At 33.4% G+C, this 17,215-nt stretch overlaps 1 protein-coding gene across 9 annotated transcripts; it reads right to left on the bottom strand.

Annotated features, from left to right (window-relative positions):
• Window positions 1–377: 377 nt before the first annotated feature.
• LOC135841623 (vascular endothelial growth factor receptor 1-like) lies at window positions 378–17,143 on the bottom strand. 9 transcript variants are annotated; one of them, XR_010557956.1, is made up of 28 exons: window positions 10,555–10,766; window positions 10,338–10,444; window positions 10,013–10,175; window positions 9,784–9,920; window positions 9,552–9,681; window positions 9,171–9,334; window positions 8,874–9,045; window positions 7,060–7,189; window positions 6,670–6,854; window positions 6,384–6,553; window positions 5,946–6,090; window positions 5,586–5,762; window positions 5,122–5,316; window positions 4,905–5,032; window positions 4,559–4,724; window positions 4,134–4,240; window positions 3,873–4,023; window positions 3,540–3,764; window positions 3,292–3,424; window positions 3,142–3,215; window positions 2,280–2,443; window positions 2,065–2,187; window positions 1,861–1,987; window positions 1,642–1,723; window positions 1,448–1,553; window positions 1,145–1,360; window positions 914–1,011; window positions 378–830 (listed from the first exon to the last, which is right to left on the bottom strand). XR_010557956.1 is itself a non-coding variant. In XM_065358660.1 (27 exons), exons 2-27 carry the CDS (start codon window positions 10,622–10,624, stop codon window positions 1,148–1,150), a joined length of 3,744 nt encoding a protein of 1,247 aa, XP_065214732.1. In that variant the 5' UTR covers window positions 10,625–10,637; window positions 16,980–17,143; the 3' UTR covers window positions 378–1,147. The 9 variants fall into 9 exon arrangements, 6 of the variants coding, with proteins under 6 accessions (XP_065214732.1, XP_065214730.1, XP_065214731.1 ...); XR_010557955.1 differs by having other exon boundaries at window positions 914–1,031; XR_010557954.1 differs by having other exon boundaries at window positions 914–1,360.
• Window positions 17,144–17,215: the final 72 nt, after the last annotated feature.

Genomic DNA, 17,215 nt, shown 5'->3' on the forward strand with positions numbered 1-17,215 from the left:
CAGGATTTTTTTTACTTCTATTTATAATTGTTAGATGAAACATAATAACAGATTGACGTGAGCAAAGAGAGAGCAAAAGCTTTCAAAAATCGTATTTAGACTTTTTGAGGGGTAAAAACAATGGTTTTTTGTGATGAGTATATTTCTGTGACTCTGCAATTTTAGAATTTGAATAAATACAAAGGTAATTAAAAATTTCAAGCGACATAATTGAACCTTACATTGAGAATGAAACATTCTATATACAATCCCATTTTTGTGGCCACTATACAAGTTCGTACATTACCAGCTGATTCAGCTGACAGCCCATGCCTGCCAGGTCAAAGAGTTCAATGATGATGATGAAGAGGAACGTACACATTTATTCAGAAAAAAAATAGACAAACAAAATAATATCTATTTAGGTAAAAACATTTGAAAATTTAAAAAATACACAGCTAATAACGAGTAGGTAAATCTAAATAAATGTAACGTATAGGTACAAAACATGAACATGAATATTAAAATATAAATTATTAAAATGCATACTCAAATAATGAGTAAATGACTAGAAGTACTGCAATGATTTGAATTTGATGAGCAATATAAAAATGGAAAGTACATATTATATATTATTACATACCTATGTATCATAATTAACAATAATTATCACAAATGATTGAAATGATTCAAACATTTTTTTATGTAATTTTTCGGAACAATTGATTAGTGTTTACAGGTAATGAGTGGTAAATATATGAGTGGATACTGAGGTGAATGGCGACAGTATTTTGGTATTTAATGACACTGATTTTTTTTTGCACATTTCACCAAGTATCATGAATCATGAACTGCAAACAGTTTTATAAAAAAAAAAAAAATCAATTTGAACTCACTGTCAGCAAAAAAAAAACAACAATAGTCCAGAACCTACTTTTTCATTATAATCAGAGTTTTATTTTCAACATGTCCGAAAATAAAGGTATGAAATGTTAATCTCCTTTCATTTTCCTTTAGGATCTTTCTACCCATCTAGGAATAAACATCATTTCCTAGCATTGTCGTAAATTTAATAATTGTCTGTTGATTCAACTTTCACTGAACCAGTTGTTAAATCAACTATCACAGTTCTGGTTACATTAAAAATCAATGACAAGTTACTTACAGTTTAAGAGGTGCCTGCATGTCCTGATATGTCAGTCAATTCCAAATAACCTGGATTCTCAACAGCTGTTGAAGAAATATTCATATACGGAGGGTTTATTTGATTTCTGCTCGAGTTTACTGGTGGACACAGGCTTAAAATCTTCAAGTAGTTTTCAGTATCACCCATGCCATCAGATGTATTGCTCATCTTCAATTCATCTAATGTAGTATATTGCTGAGAATTTACAATTTTGTGGAGTTTAATAAAATTTTGGTTTTTGACCATGATAGAATAATGAATCAATTGAAAATCTCAACTTACAGATCTTATTGGGTCTTCAAGGAAGGTTGCGAGTTTTTGAGTCAATTCGGTAAATGATGGCCTTTCCTTAGGATGGTGTTTCCAACAGTCTGTCATCAGGTTGTATCTGTAGAAGGTCAACAATATAGGTAAATTAATTTTTCTCTTCTAAAATGAATGCAAAATTGCTACATATAATATAGACCAATACTTACAGTTTAGTTGTTGCAAATTTTGGTTTTTCCATCCTATACCCAGATTCTAATTTTTCATATAGAAAAGACACATGTTCCAATCCTTTAAAAAAAATAAAAGAAGAAAGGTATCATAAAGTGAATAAGTAGTTGCAAAAGACGAACCAGAATACATGGTCTTGGTCTATCATTTGCAAAGAACAATTCGCTGCAAATTAGCCGTTCTCAACTGTAAGTTACCTGGGTAAGGTGAGACTGCTAGTGAAAATAATTCCCATATGGTAATACCAAAAGACCAAACATCAGATTGGGTTGAAAATACTCTATCCCGTATAGATTCAATGGCCATCCATTTAACAGGAAATATCTATAAAATCAGAAGTTGTTTTGTATTTAATTAAATAGATAATGAGAAAGATGGTTAATGCATTTCAAGAAACTTACAGTTTTACTGCTCTGATATTGTTCACTTTGATACATACTCTTAGCTAGACCAAAGTCACTGATTTTCACTATATTGCCTTCTGCCAGGAGTATGTTTCTGGCAGCTAAATCACCATGTAAAACCTATATAAAAAGATAGGTAAATGAATATGCATTAAGTAATTGAAAAGACAGATTTTTAAGAAATAATTGTAAAAGATGTTTTATGAAGATACCTTGCGAGTGGCCAAATACTCCATACCTCGAGCTACTTGATATGACCAGCAAATCAAATCTATGGTTTTGATGACTTTAATATCATCAGCGTCATAGTCAGACATGTAAATTGAACGAGATTCTGGATCATATAAATCGTTGTTTATGAGATATCCATCTGAACCTGAAATAAGATAAAACATTAGAAAAAGTGATATCCTATTCATTAGTTGTGAATTGATATTTCATGACAACACATTCTCCTTTAAGACAGGATACACAGAAATATTGAGTACCTTTGCTTTTTGCTCTTTTCATATTATGTATTCATCTCCTATTAGGCTCTTTTGGTGCAAAATCTTGATTAATGCAGCTGATAAGCTGATAATGACACCATTAGTCATATTAGTAGAAAAGTGAGATAATAACTTATTGCATCATGTTTACATTTTATGTTTTTGGCGCCAATTAGGTAGTAGCTAGATACTTACTAAATTACTATGAAATAAGAATAAGAAATAGCTTGGAAGTTGATTTTAGTTTATCTTTTTACTGAAAATTAGCTAATTTGGTGGTTGTTTGTGACTACCAAAAATTTGTAATTTACTTTTATTGATGTTAAACCGACAATATTTTGAGATATCAACTCTCCAAATTATTGATAATACTTATTGCATCACTAATATATAATAATATTACATGATTGCTTGTTGGAGTGAGGTAACAACATTCAATCAATTATATGCATCTATGTCACATTGCAAGCATACACGGTATTTTCAACAAAAAACTTTCTTTGGGGTAACCACTCAATATTTCTGCGCAACCCGTACTTTTGTAATTACATACAAGTATGATTTAATAACTTGGTAGTTTCTTTACCTATTGGCGTGTCTTCAACCAGCTTACTTCTGTTTTTGGTTCCAGGTTCTCCAATGGATGGGATGTTTTCATATCTGGAAATAATTTCAACCGTGGAAGGTAAGCACCAATTTCTTGAATTTCTCCTAAAATTCTTACCAGGACACTTACCCATTGGCGGTAGTAATTGTTAAATCAATTTCATCATCCTTGTTTATTTGATTTGCAAATTTGCTTCTTCTTTTCAGAAGAAACTCTCGTAAGTTGCCATATTTGCAATACTCAACCATCACAGCTAATTCTCCTGATATTGAAAGATTTTCAATGTAAATAATCTGATATTTTAAGTGCTCTAGCACCTACCCACTTCTGACAGGTGGGCATTCATGCTCAAAATCAATTGATCTTATTAAACTAACCTTGTATCAAGTTTTTAGTGCAGGCTCCCAATAAATTCACTACATTGGGATGCTGTCCCAAATAAATCATGATCTTCATCTCAGAGGCTAGAGCTTTTATGCATAAAGAGTCTTGCTGGCGTTTAGCCATTTTCACTGCCACAGTTGTTTTCTCACCTTTTTTAATAATACCGTCGGCTTCTGCTTTTCTAACAACTCCAAATGCGCCGGATCCAAGTACCTTTCCTGAAAAGGAGACGAACAAAAATGTAGTATTGTTACACTTATTTGTTACAAATACATACATCTGAGAATTATTGGCAGTTGAAGAGTCAAACGTTATTTTCAATTTACCAAATTCCAATTTATCTTTAGGAAATTCATATTTTTTATTGTATGGTATGTGGAAAGTTTGCTCTGCAATGTCCAGATCTGGATCTAGGCTGGTAATTGCGCTCATTTTGGACTCTTGCAACCCGTATTCTTTTAAGATTTTTTGTAATTTCTGTAAATGATTTAGTAAACAACATTTTAAAAAAAGATACAAAATTTGAGAAGATACAGACAAATTGCAATTTTGTAGAAAATTGTGTTAGATCATGAACATGTGCCTACCATTTTTTCTTTGTGAAGTCTTCTTATCACAAAAAATACCAGTCCAATCAATATGAGGAAGATGCAAATTGAAACTCCCAGTATGTATTTGAAATATGAACTTTTTTCTAAATGATATAAAAAGAGTTAGTAATTATAGGATAGTTGTTGATACTTCCCCAAGAGAGAATGATATAATTATGTAATCTAATCATGACTGATCAGATTCGATCATTTCATGGATCCAATTTGACCTGCCCAGATCTGATGTTATACATATATCTGGTCAGATCAAAGTTTTGTCTGGAATATATCTGTTCAGCCCTGATCAGACTGATTGCATCCAACCAGACGTGAATACATAGATCTCTAATCAGATCAGATTTTTCCCATGAGTTAGGTTACATGTACAATATTTTAAAACAAAGTGAAGAAGTCTTTACTACCTTTAGCTCGAATTGACAAACGAAGACTGTCTGTAACATTGCCAAGTTTGTTACTTGCAAAAAAAGAGTACTTCCCCTCATCAACAAGCGAAACATTCGCGATTGATAAATTCTGAGAATTGCGAGTCAAAGTGATACGATTACTCAATGACACAGGTTTTCCGTCCTAACGAACACAAAGAATTTGATTAAACGCAAGATGTCCGTTGTTCACTCATTTTGCAAACAAAGAAAAAGTTGTTTAGCGGAATTTGAGAAAATATTTTTCCATGCAATGAGGCTACATGTTAGCTGCAAATTCTTGTGAGGAATTCGAAATTGCATAAATGAAAAAATAATCACTTACCTTATACCAAGTCACATTGGGATGTGGAATTCCTACAACGTCGATCAAAAAAGTGACCAATGTTCCAGGATCCACTTGCCAAGTTCCATTTTTCATCATAGAATGTACAATGATGGGTGATTTCTGATCTACAGTTGAAAAAAGTCTTACACAAATCATCTTGTGGCCTGCTTAAATTGCAATATGTAGTCAAAGGTATACATCTACTGCATCTTACCTATTACAACTAAGCTTACAGAGCTACTGTCCTTGGATGGAAATAATCTGCTGAAGTTTTTCTTCGCAGTATCGCTAAAAGCAGTTTTAAAAGCAGCTTGACAAGTGTATGTTCCACGATGATCTTGTTGGACATTTTTGATAAGAAGTGTGGATATGTACGAAAATTTAGTCGTAGAATTTTGTATCTGAATTTCTGGAATGAAAAGAATGCCATTGGTGTGATATCATAAGACATTGTCTACATCATTGTATACTTGTATAGGTTTAGGTATCTATAAGGGTAGATGTGGAAAAACGCAAAAATATATGACTGAGATCACCAAACTCCTGTTCAGCTTCCACGATACAAAGTTATCAAAATCCAAACCCTGTTTCAAGTAATTCGAGACTTGATGGAAATCATAAATGTGCCAATAAATTCATAAGCTCTACAAAGTATAGTAGGTGCATCGTATTACCTACCTCTGGATGGAATAATGCTGTTCTTCTGGGAAAATCGTGATGAATTTTTTGAATACATCCATTCGAAACCATTCACAAAATTATGCTTCGGGATTGCACAAAGGATCTCAACATCATCCCCAGTAATAATTGATGTTTGATTATTTTGAATCGTCACTGTTACGTCATTTCCGTAATCTGTAATGAAGGTATCATCAGTATTAATGTTTGTTTCATTTCATCCTTAGAAGCTTTCACAAAATGGAGACTAAGTTTCTGCAATGAAGCATAGATTTGTGGAGGATATTAACCTCCTCCCTTAGGCTGTAAAACAGTTTGTCTTCGACAAGATTTTAATCTTCTTGTATAGTAATATGTTACCTGTTAGAAAAAATTGAAACGAAGAATTGGAGAGTCCCACTGAATTATTGGCTTCGCATTGGAGAATTGTGCTTTCATTAGATGTAAAGTGGAGCATAGATATCACTTTATTCGTTCCAATGACTTTTTCTTTGTGCATGGATGGCTGTGAGAAAATGATACAGAATATCAACATGAAAAAATCATTTACACAATAATAAGTGGATTCTTGAAAACATTGAAACTGTAGCAGAGTTTGATTTGATGTTTCAAGTGTCTGCATTCTGTAGAACTAAATATTGTATGTAGCAAAAATTACTACATCAGTTGGTATAATTTGTGCCCAATATGCCCATATACTCGTAGATCACCAGCAGCTTCAAACTGAGGCAATTTCTCAATCGTATCTACATATTTTTCCAAGCTAATTTAAATTTTTCTTGGTGTTGATAAACTTACTGGTAGCTTTTGAAAAGTGCCATTTTTACAATCAGGATAGTCCTCACAAGTTTTCGCTGACCATGAAATTTGAGGCAATGGATATCCAGTTACTTCACAATTGACATCACGGATAGTGTTTACCTTGAATAACCCTGAAGTGATCCTGTTAAAGTCAACCTTTGGTTTCGCTAACAAAGGGAAGCAGATTTTATACAATGATAGTCACCCGTATATTTCAAGTCAATTATACGTAGGTATGTAAAATTGATGTATGTAGATACTAGATAGGTATGGGAATACTCACTGTAAACAATCAGAGTAAAGTTAACATCACGAACGAGAAAGCCATTGTGAACATTCAAACGATAAGTGCCAGAATCCTCAAATTTTATACTTTTCATTTTCAACTTGGCATAGGATCCATTTTCCTCCATACTGCATTTGGGGAGTAAACATCGAATGTCCATTTTTAAGCCACGTGGATCGTACCTGAGACAAAAGTCACGCGAGACAATTTTACATTCGTGATCTTGAAACTGAAAATCCATTAATTAACCGGCTCAATGGAAATTTTAGTGGGTGTAGGTAGGTCTATGGTATACATTGAAAATTTTTCGTGTATTCCTACAGCGCCTTCAAAAATACATTAATAAAATAGGTACTTCGAATATTCATATTATGTATTTTATTTTACCATGCAACTTCGTGTTTTGGGACGGATTGAATCATGGCTATGAATTCCACAGTTGCATTAGGTCCAGACTCAACAGTGAATACTCGAGATTTTTCCGACACTGTAACGTTTAAGACTATTGAATCTGATCCTGGAATGAAAAATTCTACTTGTAATTGTGTATTTTGTAATGTGAGGTATTTATTAGCTACCCACCTATTAATGCACTTATTTTGCCCATTCGAATCTATCCAATTAAGTAAACTTATAAGCGAACCTCGATTTGCTATGAAAAGTAAGAGGACCCCTAGGGTCGGTCAACGCAAAATTTATAACTGCCCAAACGCAAAACTACGGGTCTTTAAGAGGTCCACAGAGGTCTCAAAATTTTGATTTTTGGAATATTCAGACAATAAAAAAATATAAAAAAGGGGCCTAAAACAATAAAATTATAATTCTCAGAATAGATAAGTAGTAAGTACATCAAACATTAAAAAGTCATAGGGCTCATGAGGTATTTTTTGAGCCCCCAATATTCAAAGAATTGTCTAAAAATGGTCGAAAAATGCAACTAGGCAGCTACAACTTCAGGAATAGTCCCAAATTGGGTTTCTTGGAGTTTGGGTTGGGGCAATTTCAGGTCCAAGCATCCAAAAGGGTATTTTTTGGACCCAAAATTTTCGAAAAATTGCCCAAAAATGATTGAAAAATGCGGTTAGGCAGCGACTACTTTGGGAATCGTCTGTTTTAGGCACAAGTCAAGTTTTTTGAGGTTTGTGTACGATTTCGAGTCTGCGTATCCCAAAAGGGTATTTTTTGCGCTGGCTCAAAATTTTCTAAAAATTGTCCAAAAATAGTAGAAAAATGTGATTAGGCAACTACAACTTTGGGAACTGTTTTTTCTAGTCGCAAATCGAGTTTCCTGGGGTTTGTGCACGATTTTGAGTCTGGGTATCCGAAAAGGGTATTTTTTGGGTCAAAATTTTCGGAAAATTGTCCGAAAATTGTTGAAAAATGCAGTTTGGCTGCTACAATTTTGCGAATGGTATTTTTTATGCGCGAGTTAAGTTTTCTAGGTTTTGTGCATGATTTCGAATCTGCGTATCTAAAAAGAGTACTTTTTTGCCACAAAAAATCAAAAGAATTGTTCAAAAAATGGTTGAAAAATGCGGTTAGGCTGCTATAACTTTTGGAGTCTTTTTTTTCTAGGCACATAAGTCAAGTTTCCTGGGATTTGGGTACGATTTCGAGTCTACGTATCGAAAAATGGTATTTTTTGGGTCAAAAAATTTTCAAAAAATCGCCTGAAAGTGGTAGAAAAATGCAAATGGTCAGCTACAACTTTGGGAATCGGTTTTTCTGGTCATAAATCGAGTTTTTTTTTGGCATAAAATTTTCGATAAATGGCCGAAAAAAGGTCGAAAAATGCGATTGGGCAGCTACAACTTTAGGAATCTTCTGAAATTTGGCTTTTGACTAAAAAAGACGATCCACCAGAATTTTAGTTGCTCAGTCGTACTTTTCGACCATTTTTGGACAATTTTTCAAATATTTGTGGTCCAAAAAATACCACATGGGACCTACGACTTTTTAACGCTTGATGTTTCCTGGAAATCACTACTTCGTTATTTTAGGAACACTTTTTTAATTTTTTTTTATCATGATGACATTGGTCAAAAATCAAAATTTTGAGACCCCTGGACCAATTTTTTGGGACCCATGGTCTTGCAATTGGATAGCTAATAGCTATGTTCGACTACTCTAGAGGTTTTCTTACTTCTAAGAAGAAATTGGGTTAAATTGCGATCGCTGTAAATTATAAACATTTTACTGACCTTCGATTTGTAAAAAATGTGTGAACACTTTCGTACTGGAATTTCCATCGATCACTTCGCAAGTATAATTTCCTTCGTCATATTTTTTTGTCAAGTTATAAATGCTGAGCATTCGGTAATACGTTTCGAATTTTTCATGCCTTACTACATCAGTTTTTTCTTCAAATATTTTCTAAAAACAGAAAGAAACATAAGCATAATAAAAAATGGTACACTTTGATAGGTGGTTATTAGGTAGGTAGGTATAGGCATTTCAAAGTCACACAGCTTATGAGCTGATAAGAGTAGGTACCGTACCTTTGTAACATTTTGAGGATATTTCCACTCCATTGACTTTACTCCTATACCAGGGGAAACAACTATCGAGCAATTCAATATGGCGGTTTGCTTTTCATATATCGGATAGTTGAACTCAGAGTCGGTGACTTCAATATGTGGATTAGAAGAACTATTGTATGGAGCTGCAAAAAAATTGATTATTTTCTCAATTCTGAGAATACATTACATTAGGTATAGGTACCTTCCCTAACTATCTTAAAATATATGAATTTCCTGATAAGCTTGCACATATATAACTTTATCAGATAAAATGGCATAGTTATAAATTTAGGTATGTTGCATGCCTATTCATAGGTAATTAAAAATTATTCACGAATAGAGCTGTAGATATGAACTTACGGTAAACTTCTACTTTAAATACACGTGTTTTTGAATTTTTCGAATTCGAGCAAGTAAAACGTGCACTATCGGTGATGGGATAAGTGGATATAACGTATCCAATTTTTGGATCATATTTTTCAATCGGTTCCTTTAAAAATATCGTTCAGGTTTTGTTAACAAATTGTATTATGGACATTCTTATACGAAAGATGTATGCTATTTTGGTACATGTGTAGGTACTTGAACTTACCACAGGCATACGAGTATCTAATCGTGTCAAAGAAACGCTGATGTTGGGTGATGTAGGTTTGCAAGGTATTATAGCTCTTTCGTACATAGAGACATGTGTTGAAAGAAGGGCGTCTGCAGCGATCGCATTACTGTCGTCTGAAAAAAATACAATACGGATGAGTATGAAAAATATCAAAATTTAGCGAATAAGCTACATATAAAACAATAACGATTCAAATTACTCGTACCGAAAACATAAACGTATATTTGAGCAGTGTTTCTAGTGTTGTTTTCTGAATGGCAAATGTAATATCCGGTATCTAAAAAATGAGCCGGAGAAATAGTAAGTGAGCTGAAGTAAGTGCCATTTTCATTCCGATAATCGGCTTTTTTGTTCGAGAATCTCGCGATCTGCGTAAAAAAAGTAAAATAAATTATTATGTATTGGAAAAACAAACTGGATTTAAATGGAAAAAGATTACGAATAGGTGATTTAATTTCGATTTCGTCGATCACTTTCTACGAATATGCCTTACCTACTTATCTATGAAAATAAAAAGAATAACGACTTACCCCGTCTGGATAAGTCCAAGTAATTGGCTCATCGTTAGTGCAAGTCAACATCAACGTACCTTCTTTCCCAATAACCAACTCTGTATCATTTGGGAAAATTTTCAAACCTGAGAGCAGAACAAGACAAATATACGCAAATAAATGCCAAAATGCCTATCAAATATACTCCTACGTTTATCTTATGTTGAAAATAAATAAAAACCGTTGAAAAACTTACCAGTAATCGAACAAACAAGGTGAAAAAATGCCAACACGATGAATACCGCGTGAAAAAATTCTTTTGCCATGTTTTAACACCACCTCGAAATTACAAAATAAAAAATTTTTTAACAACTAACAATAGCGAACGATTACATGCCGCTACAAATATCTACCTAACAATTGAAATTAAGTCAGGACACGTGTGGCGAGTTAACTCGATTCTTTAATACTAACCAGCGTGAGTCAAAACGTCTAATCTTGGTCAGCGCGAAACGTGAAGATGGCTATTAATTGGTAAATATAATTACTAATACGCGAAGCGGTAATAATGAATATTTATCAACATTTTGTGATATCATTTTATCAAGTCGTGTAAACCAAATCAATTTTATTTCACTTTTACCAGCGTTCTGTGGCTATAATATTGACTGACCACCTACTTGTATAATTGCGTCAGTGTTATTTTTTGATAAGAGGCAGTGTTATTAAATCTTATGACTGGTTCTGATCGTCGCTCTTGCTCGTCGTTTTTATGCCAAATAAAATAATAGGAAGCGTTATGTCTGTATGTAGATATAATTAATAGATGCTCTCGTTTAGATAGACGAATGATGAATCTGTACCGTAAGTACAGCTGTATTCGACTTCTGTTCACAGAATTGGAAAATATTCGTTGGAAATCTGTACCTATCTTTACAAAATTAATGGAAATTTTCGTATGAAATGTTTTAGAAAAAAAGCCTCCCAGAAAAATATTTTTCAAATGGAAAATTTCATTCCTGATACATTGATTTTGCCACTTGAAGTCTCAAAATTGAAGAAAATCAAGACGTTGGTTCCTTTTTTTCAAAATTTTAGGAGCTGGGAGGTCAGTTGGTCACCGGCAGGTCTTATCCAAAAAATAAATAAATATTTGAATTCAGGACAGAGAGCACTGAGGGATCTTACTCAAAAAATACAAAAGCGAATATTGCCACAGGTCATTTATTTCAAATTGTTTCAGTTTGGTTAGAATTTCAATATTTCCTAGCGTAAAAAATTATGTAAAAAATTTTACAGTCAATTGAGAACAACTTTTTTCATAATAGATATTTAATCCAACTTTTTTTTTTTTCATTTTGAAAAATCAAATCGATAGATTACGTGTTATTTTAGCCAAATAAAAATATTGAATTTCCATTTTATTTGATAAAATGTGGAATGAACAACATCGTAAATCTTTGTCGCCTGTCCGACTAGGTATATACCTAATTTAGGAATTCAACCTCGCAATGAGTTTTAAATTTGAGCCGTAGAAAGAATCAATTCAATTAATAAATTTTTCAGAGAGCGATTTCAATTTAGCTCATTTGACGATATGACGCTGTGACGTACGTAGTCTATATATAATCTTTAATCTTACGATTAATCTAAACAAACGCTAACAGCAACAAAGTATTCGAGAACGGAGTTGGTATTTACTCCTAAAATCATCAATATCGGCAACTAAAATGCCATTCTGTACGTGTAGGTAAACAGCTCGAAGTTGTAAAGGTTTCAACGCTGGTTTGAATTGAAATAACTAAGAAATAACTCTACCTAAGTATGTATTTTTAAGAGCTTTAGAAATAACATGCACCTTTATTTGTTTTAAAACAAAGTTTGTTAGCTTGTGAAAAACTGAGCGTTTAATTAACAGTTTAAAACATGTTTTTAAAGTGTGTTTTACACAAAAAAACACAATTTTTGAACTGTTTCATTTTCCATTTTTATGAATCAGATGAATTGTAAGAAATAATTATTTGGAATAATATATCTTTAAAATAAAAATTGTATAACTAACGAATTTTTTCAAAAATGTCATTAAAATGAAGTACTAAAAAAATGCTGATGTTAAAAGTGTCTTGAAAATGATAAAAATATGTTAAAAAATTTAAAAAAAAAAACGATTTCTGGTTTTAGAAAAAGTAAAGACATGTTTTGAAGCAGTAAAAACTCGGAGGGAGGGAGGGAGTGAGGGAGAAAGGGGTGGAAAATCGTGTAGAAACTAAGAAGTGGTATAAACGAATACAAAGTCGGCCATCAAAGGGCACATAATCTAAAATAATAAAACACAAAGGAGGATTTTTCTCCTGAATCTCTTAGGTTTTTAGGGCTTTGAGCACGCAGATGTAATATTTTATTTAATTAAACCCATTTTCTGTCATTGAAAAAAACAAACTTATCAATCTTCTTATGTTTTACATGAATGATCATTGAACAGATATTTTTTGAAAAGCCTGAGAGTGTGAGAGTACAAATTCATGAGAACTCTGAAATACCTAAGACCAGAAATGTAAACGATAATTTTATGTACTTATTATTAATAATATAATTCAATTATGCTGAAAAATGTTCCTTATGAGAAATTAAAAACTTGTAAAATTTCCCACTTGAACAGAGCAATAAGTCCCTTTCTTCAAAAAAAAGTTTTCTAAAAATTCCATCCTTTTTTATTTTGTTCATTTTTTAAAATTTGGAACCTAAAAATTGGAATGTTGATTTTTTTAATTAAAAAAATGAAAAATTCCAATTATGTATTAAAATTTTGCCTTTATTTATGAATTTTATTTTGAAATTTTCAAAACAATTTTTTCCTATTTTTTTTTTGTTTTTTTTTTTTTGAAAAACACATTTTTACCCAAAATGCTTTTATTTTTAGCCTATTTTTCCTTACAATGAAGAAATAATGAGACTTATGCGATCTACGGTGACTTCGGGAGGGGGAACCACTCAGAAAATCCGTTTTGAGACCCCTGAAATCCATTTCCTTCGTTTTTTTGCATGCTTGATGTTTTTTTTCTTTTTTCTCCCATTGTTGGACTATAAAAACATCTCAATTGAATAAGTTTTAACAAAATTTGCGCAAATTCGGTATTTAGGCTTGGCTTGACGTTGTATTGAAGGGGTTTGAGTAGGACTGACCCTGACTTTGATTCAAAATTCGCGAATGTGCAAACTTTTGGGCGAGGATGGGGAGGAGTGAAAAAGATCAAAAAAGTCAAACTAAAAACCAATCGATAGGAAATCAAAATTTGTATAACATCATCTAAAAATCAGCCTCTTGGAGCTATTTGGAGTAGAGAAAAGGGGGGGTTTCGTGTTGGGGGCTGGGGGTTCGACGTTTAAGTCCCTCCTCATCCCTTTCAAGTTACAAAAAAGTGGATTTTCGATTCTTTTTAAATGGGTTTAGATTTTGTGTCATCGCTCGAGCCTCCCCCGGATTAAGATAGATGGATGAAATTTGGAATGTGGGATGGGGGGGGGGAGGTGCTCTATATTTGGAGATGTAAAATTACCATCAGAAATTTAAAAAATTTATATTGGGTCATTCCATGTCAATTCGACCAACGTTTTTGAGTCATGTCTTTCGATTTTGCTCAAATTTTTTTTACAATATCTACCCACCCAGTAAGTAAGATACCCGCAATCAGTTTGGTTCCAGTCCCCTCAGGGGGTGGGTGGGGGGTTTCCATTATTTTCACATTGTCTCGAGGTACTCAACTTCAGCAGCGCATTCTTGATTTCACAGTTCGAAAGGGTATTGATTTTTAAACTTTTTAAGTATTTGAAATTTTCAAAATTTGGAAGTTGAACTTTCAAATTGAAAGTTTACATTTCAAAACGGCGCTGTAAGTGGGAGCTACCATTTAAAATTCTGAAAAAATTTCCATAGATGTACCTTTTGATGCTTTTTCGAAATATTCAAGCTTCGAGATGGGATCTCTTAATGGAGGAGGAGCACCCCCACCACCAATTTTGAGCAAAACTTTCGAAAAAAAATCTGGGGCATGTGATATATCGAATTGTATGTTTTTGGTAACGCTGAACACGAATATGGCGTTCGATTTTTGATTGGACCTTATCCACGGCCCCCAGCACCTCCCCAAATGGGGTAAAAGTTCAAAATAGGGGTTTTTTCGTGCGACACATCAAATAGTATGTATTTGGTAAAGGGGCGTATACACGATCCAATATATTTGACAAACCAGGTTTGTCAAATTGACATCGTTGATAAAATTTATCAACATATAATCAACATATATTTGGTTGCATGGAAAGTCAAATATATTAGATCATGTAAACGCTCTGATAATCTTAAGTTTTTTTTCCAAATTTTCAACGTTTTGTTGATCGATGACACCAATTCTGAAAATAGAAATTATTTATATTTTCAGAATTATTTTCAGAGTTGTGTCTATGGTGTCTCCGATCAACAAAACGTTAAAAATTTGAGAAAGACATCATCAGAGCGTCCACACAACCGAATATGTTTGATTAAATTCAATTTGATTTGACAAATCGAGTTTGTCAAATATATTGGATCATGTGTACGCTCCTTAACGCTGAACACGAATATGACGTCAGATTTTAGGTTGGACTCCATCTACGGCCTCCAAAATTTTTTTTGGACTTTTACCAATTGGTGGAAGTTCTGGGAGCCATGGGTGAGGTCTTCCATGCGTCACATGACTGTATAACCATTTTTTTTTAGGTTACCCCTCTTGGGGAGGTGCTGGGGGCCGTGGATGGATCCAATCGAAAATCTGACGTCATATTCGTGTTCAGCGTCACCAAATACATACTATTTGATGTGTCGCACGAAAAACCCCTATTTTGAACGTTTACCCCATTTGGGGAGGTGCTGGGGGCCGTGGATGGGGTGCAATCAAAATTCTAACGTCATATTCGTGTTCAGCATTACCAAAAACATACAATTCGATATATCACATGCCCCAGATTTTTTTCGAAAGTTTTGCTCAAAATTGGGGGTTTTTGAAAAAAGCATCAAAAGGTACATCTATGGAAATTTTTTCAGAATTTTAAATGGTAGCTCCCACTTACAGCGCCGTTTTAAAATTTGAACTTTCAAATTTGAAAGTTCAACTTCCAAATTTTGAAAATTTCAAAATGCTTAAAAAGTTTAAAAATCAATACTCTTTCGAACTGTGGAATCAGTGTTGTTCAAAGTATCATAGTTTTGGAAGAATGCGCTGCTGAAGTTGAGTACCTCGAGACAATGTGAAAATAATGGAAGCTCCCCCCCCCACCTGCCCCCTGAGGGGACTGTGACCAAACTGATTGCGGGTTTCTTACTTACTGGATGGGTAGGTATTGTAAAAAAAATTTGAGCGAAATCGAAAGACATGACTTTCAAAATCGCATTTTTTTGGTCGAATTGACATGGAATGATCCTATTTAATGATTTTTGCTACAAGGAATATTCGAATGATTATTGATTACCATGCAAAATTTCCAATAACAAATTGATCAAATGACCAAATTGCCCTATATGGGCCTATATTTAGAGAAAATCTTCTTTTAAAAAACAAAAAAAATTTGTGCAGTGGTATAGACAAAATATGAGAAATTTTAAATTTTTGCGCGAAAAGAGGCTGGTATAAGCTCGAAGATTTCCAAAATTTCTGCAGAAATTTATTCCTTGGAAATTTACCGGTTAATTTCCTAGAATACTCTTGGTAAGTTTCCGAGGCAAATTTCCTTACATTTCTATTATTCTTATCATTCTCTATTCATAAAAATTACTGAAAAATAATGCAAAATCGCTCACGTTCGTGATGAGAAAGTTTCGTTTTGAAAATAAAGAACCATCAGCATAGTTTGTCACTAGCCAGTCAGGTTCCGCGATGCTAGCGCCCTCTGGGGAACGTGGTACTCCGAAGTCCGAACTCCGAAGTGCTAATTAAATTCCGTGTTCATTCTGCGCACATATGTATGTATGTACCTTCTAGCCTAGGTAAACCGGTATCCGTCTTTCGAGAGACATCGTCAGTACCTATGCCAGTAAAAGTCATTCAGAATTTGATCCAAAGATCCATGTAAATGGTTCAAAATTTAAGGATTAGTGTGACATGGGAATAGCTGGACATGGGCTAAGTATGTAGGTGTACCATAGTGAATTTTTCGTCAATTTTTCTCGAAAATTTCATGTATTCAAAATAATAAATCTGTACTCGAGAGTCCGTTCTAATAAGAAATTCATAATGATTTGATCTCGCTCAAAAAAATTGGTTCAAAATTCATTAGGTTTGTAACCAGCAATCCCCGAGTGAAGCTTTTAATAATAATGGCTCTAAGTACATAGGTACTATGTAGATGAAATTTTCTAGAATGATGTGGCACTGTTCCCATGAAACCGGTCAATTTTTACTAAAATACTTTCAGATAATTTGAAACTTGATCAATTCCATGTATGTAGCAATAGTTCTTAACTTAAGTACTAAGTAGGTAGTCAGGGTAGCCTGGTAAAAGGTAATCGGTTCATATTATTTCAGAATTTGGCACATTCGTCTACACTTACTAAACTTGTGAGCTATTTCATTACTTTCAAAGCATCGAAAATTTTATTTTTACACCACACCTTTATTGTATAAAATGTAATTGAATTACGTAATAACTCACTTGATATTTAAATAATAAATTTCTTTGACCAAATCAGACAATAATGATATTAAGGTCGCAGCTTCGTGTTGGAAGCCAGCACCCTAAAATTCCAAGAATATTTTCACCCAATAATCACAGTACACACAAACGTACTACATTCGACATTCAATTCTACAGGTAGTACAGGTAGAATGTAGAAAGATGAAAATATTCATTCCGGCAATCTACCTACAATTCGAGACAGTAGAAGGTAA

This window comes from Planococcus citri, chromosome 3 (genome assembly GCF_950023065.1).
Source record: "Planococcus citri chromosome 3, ihPlaCitr1.1, whole genome shotgun sequence".
In the NCBI taxonomy this organism is placed as follows: Eukaryota; Metazoa; Arthropoda; class Insecta; order Hemiptera; family Pseudococcidae; genus Planococcus; species Planococcus citri.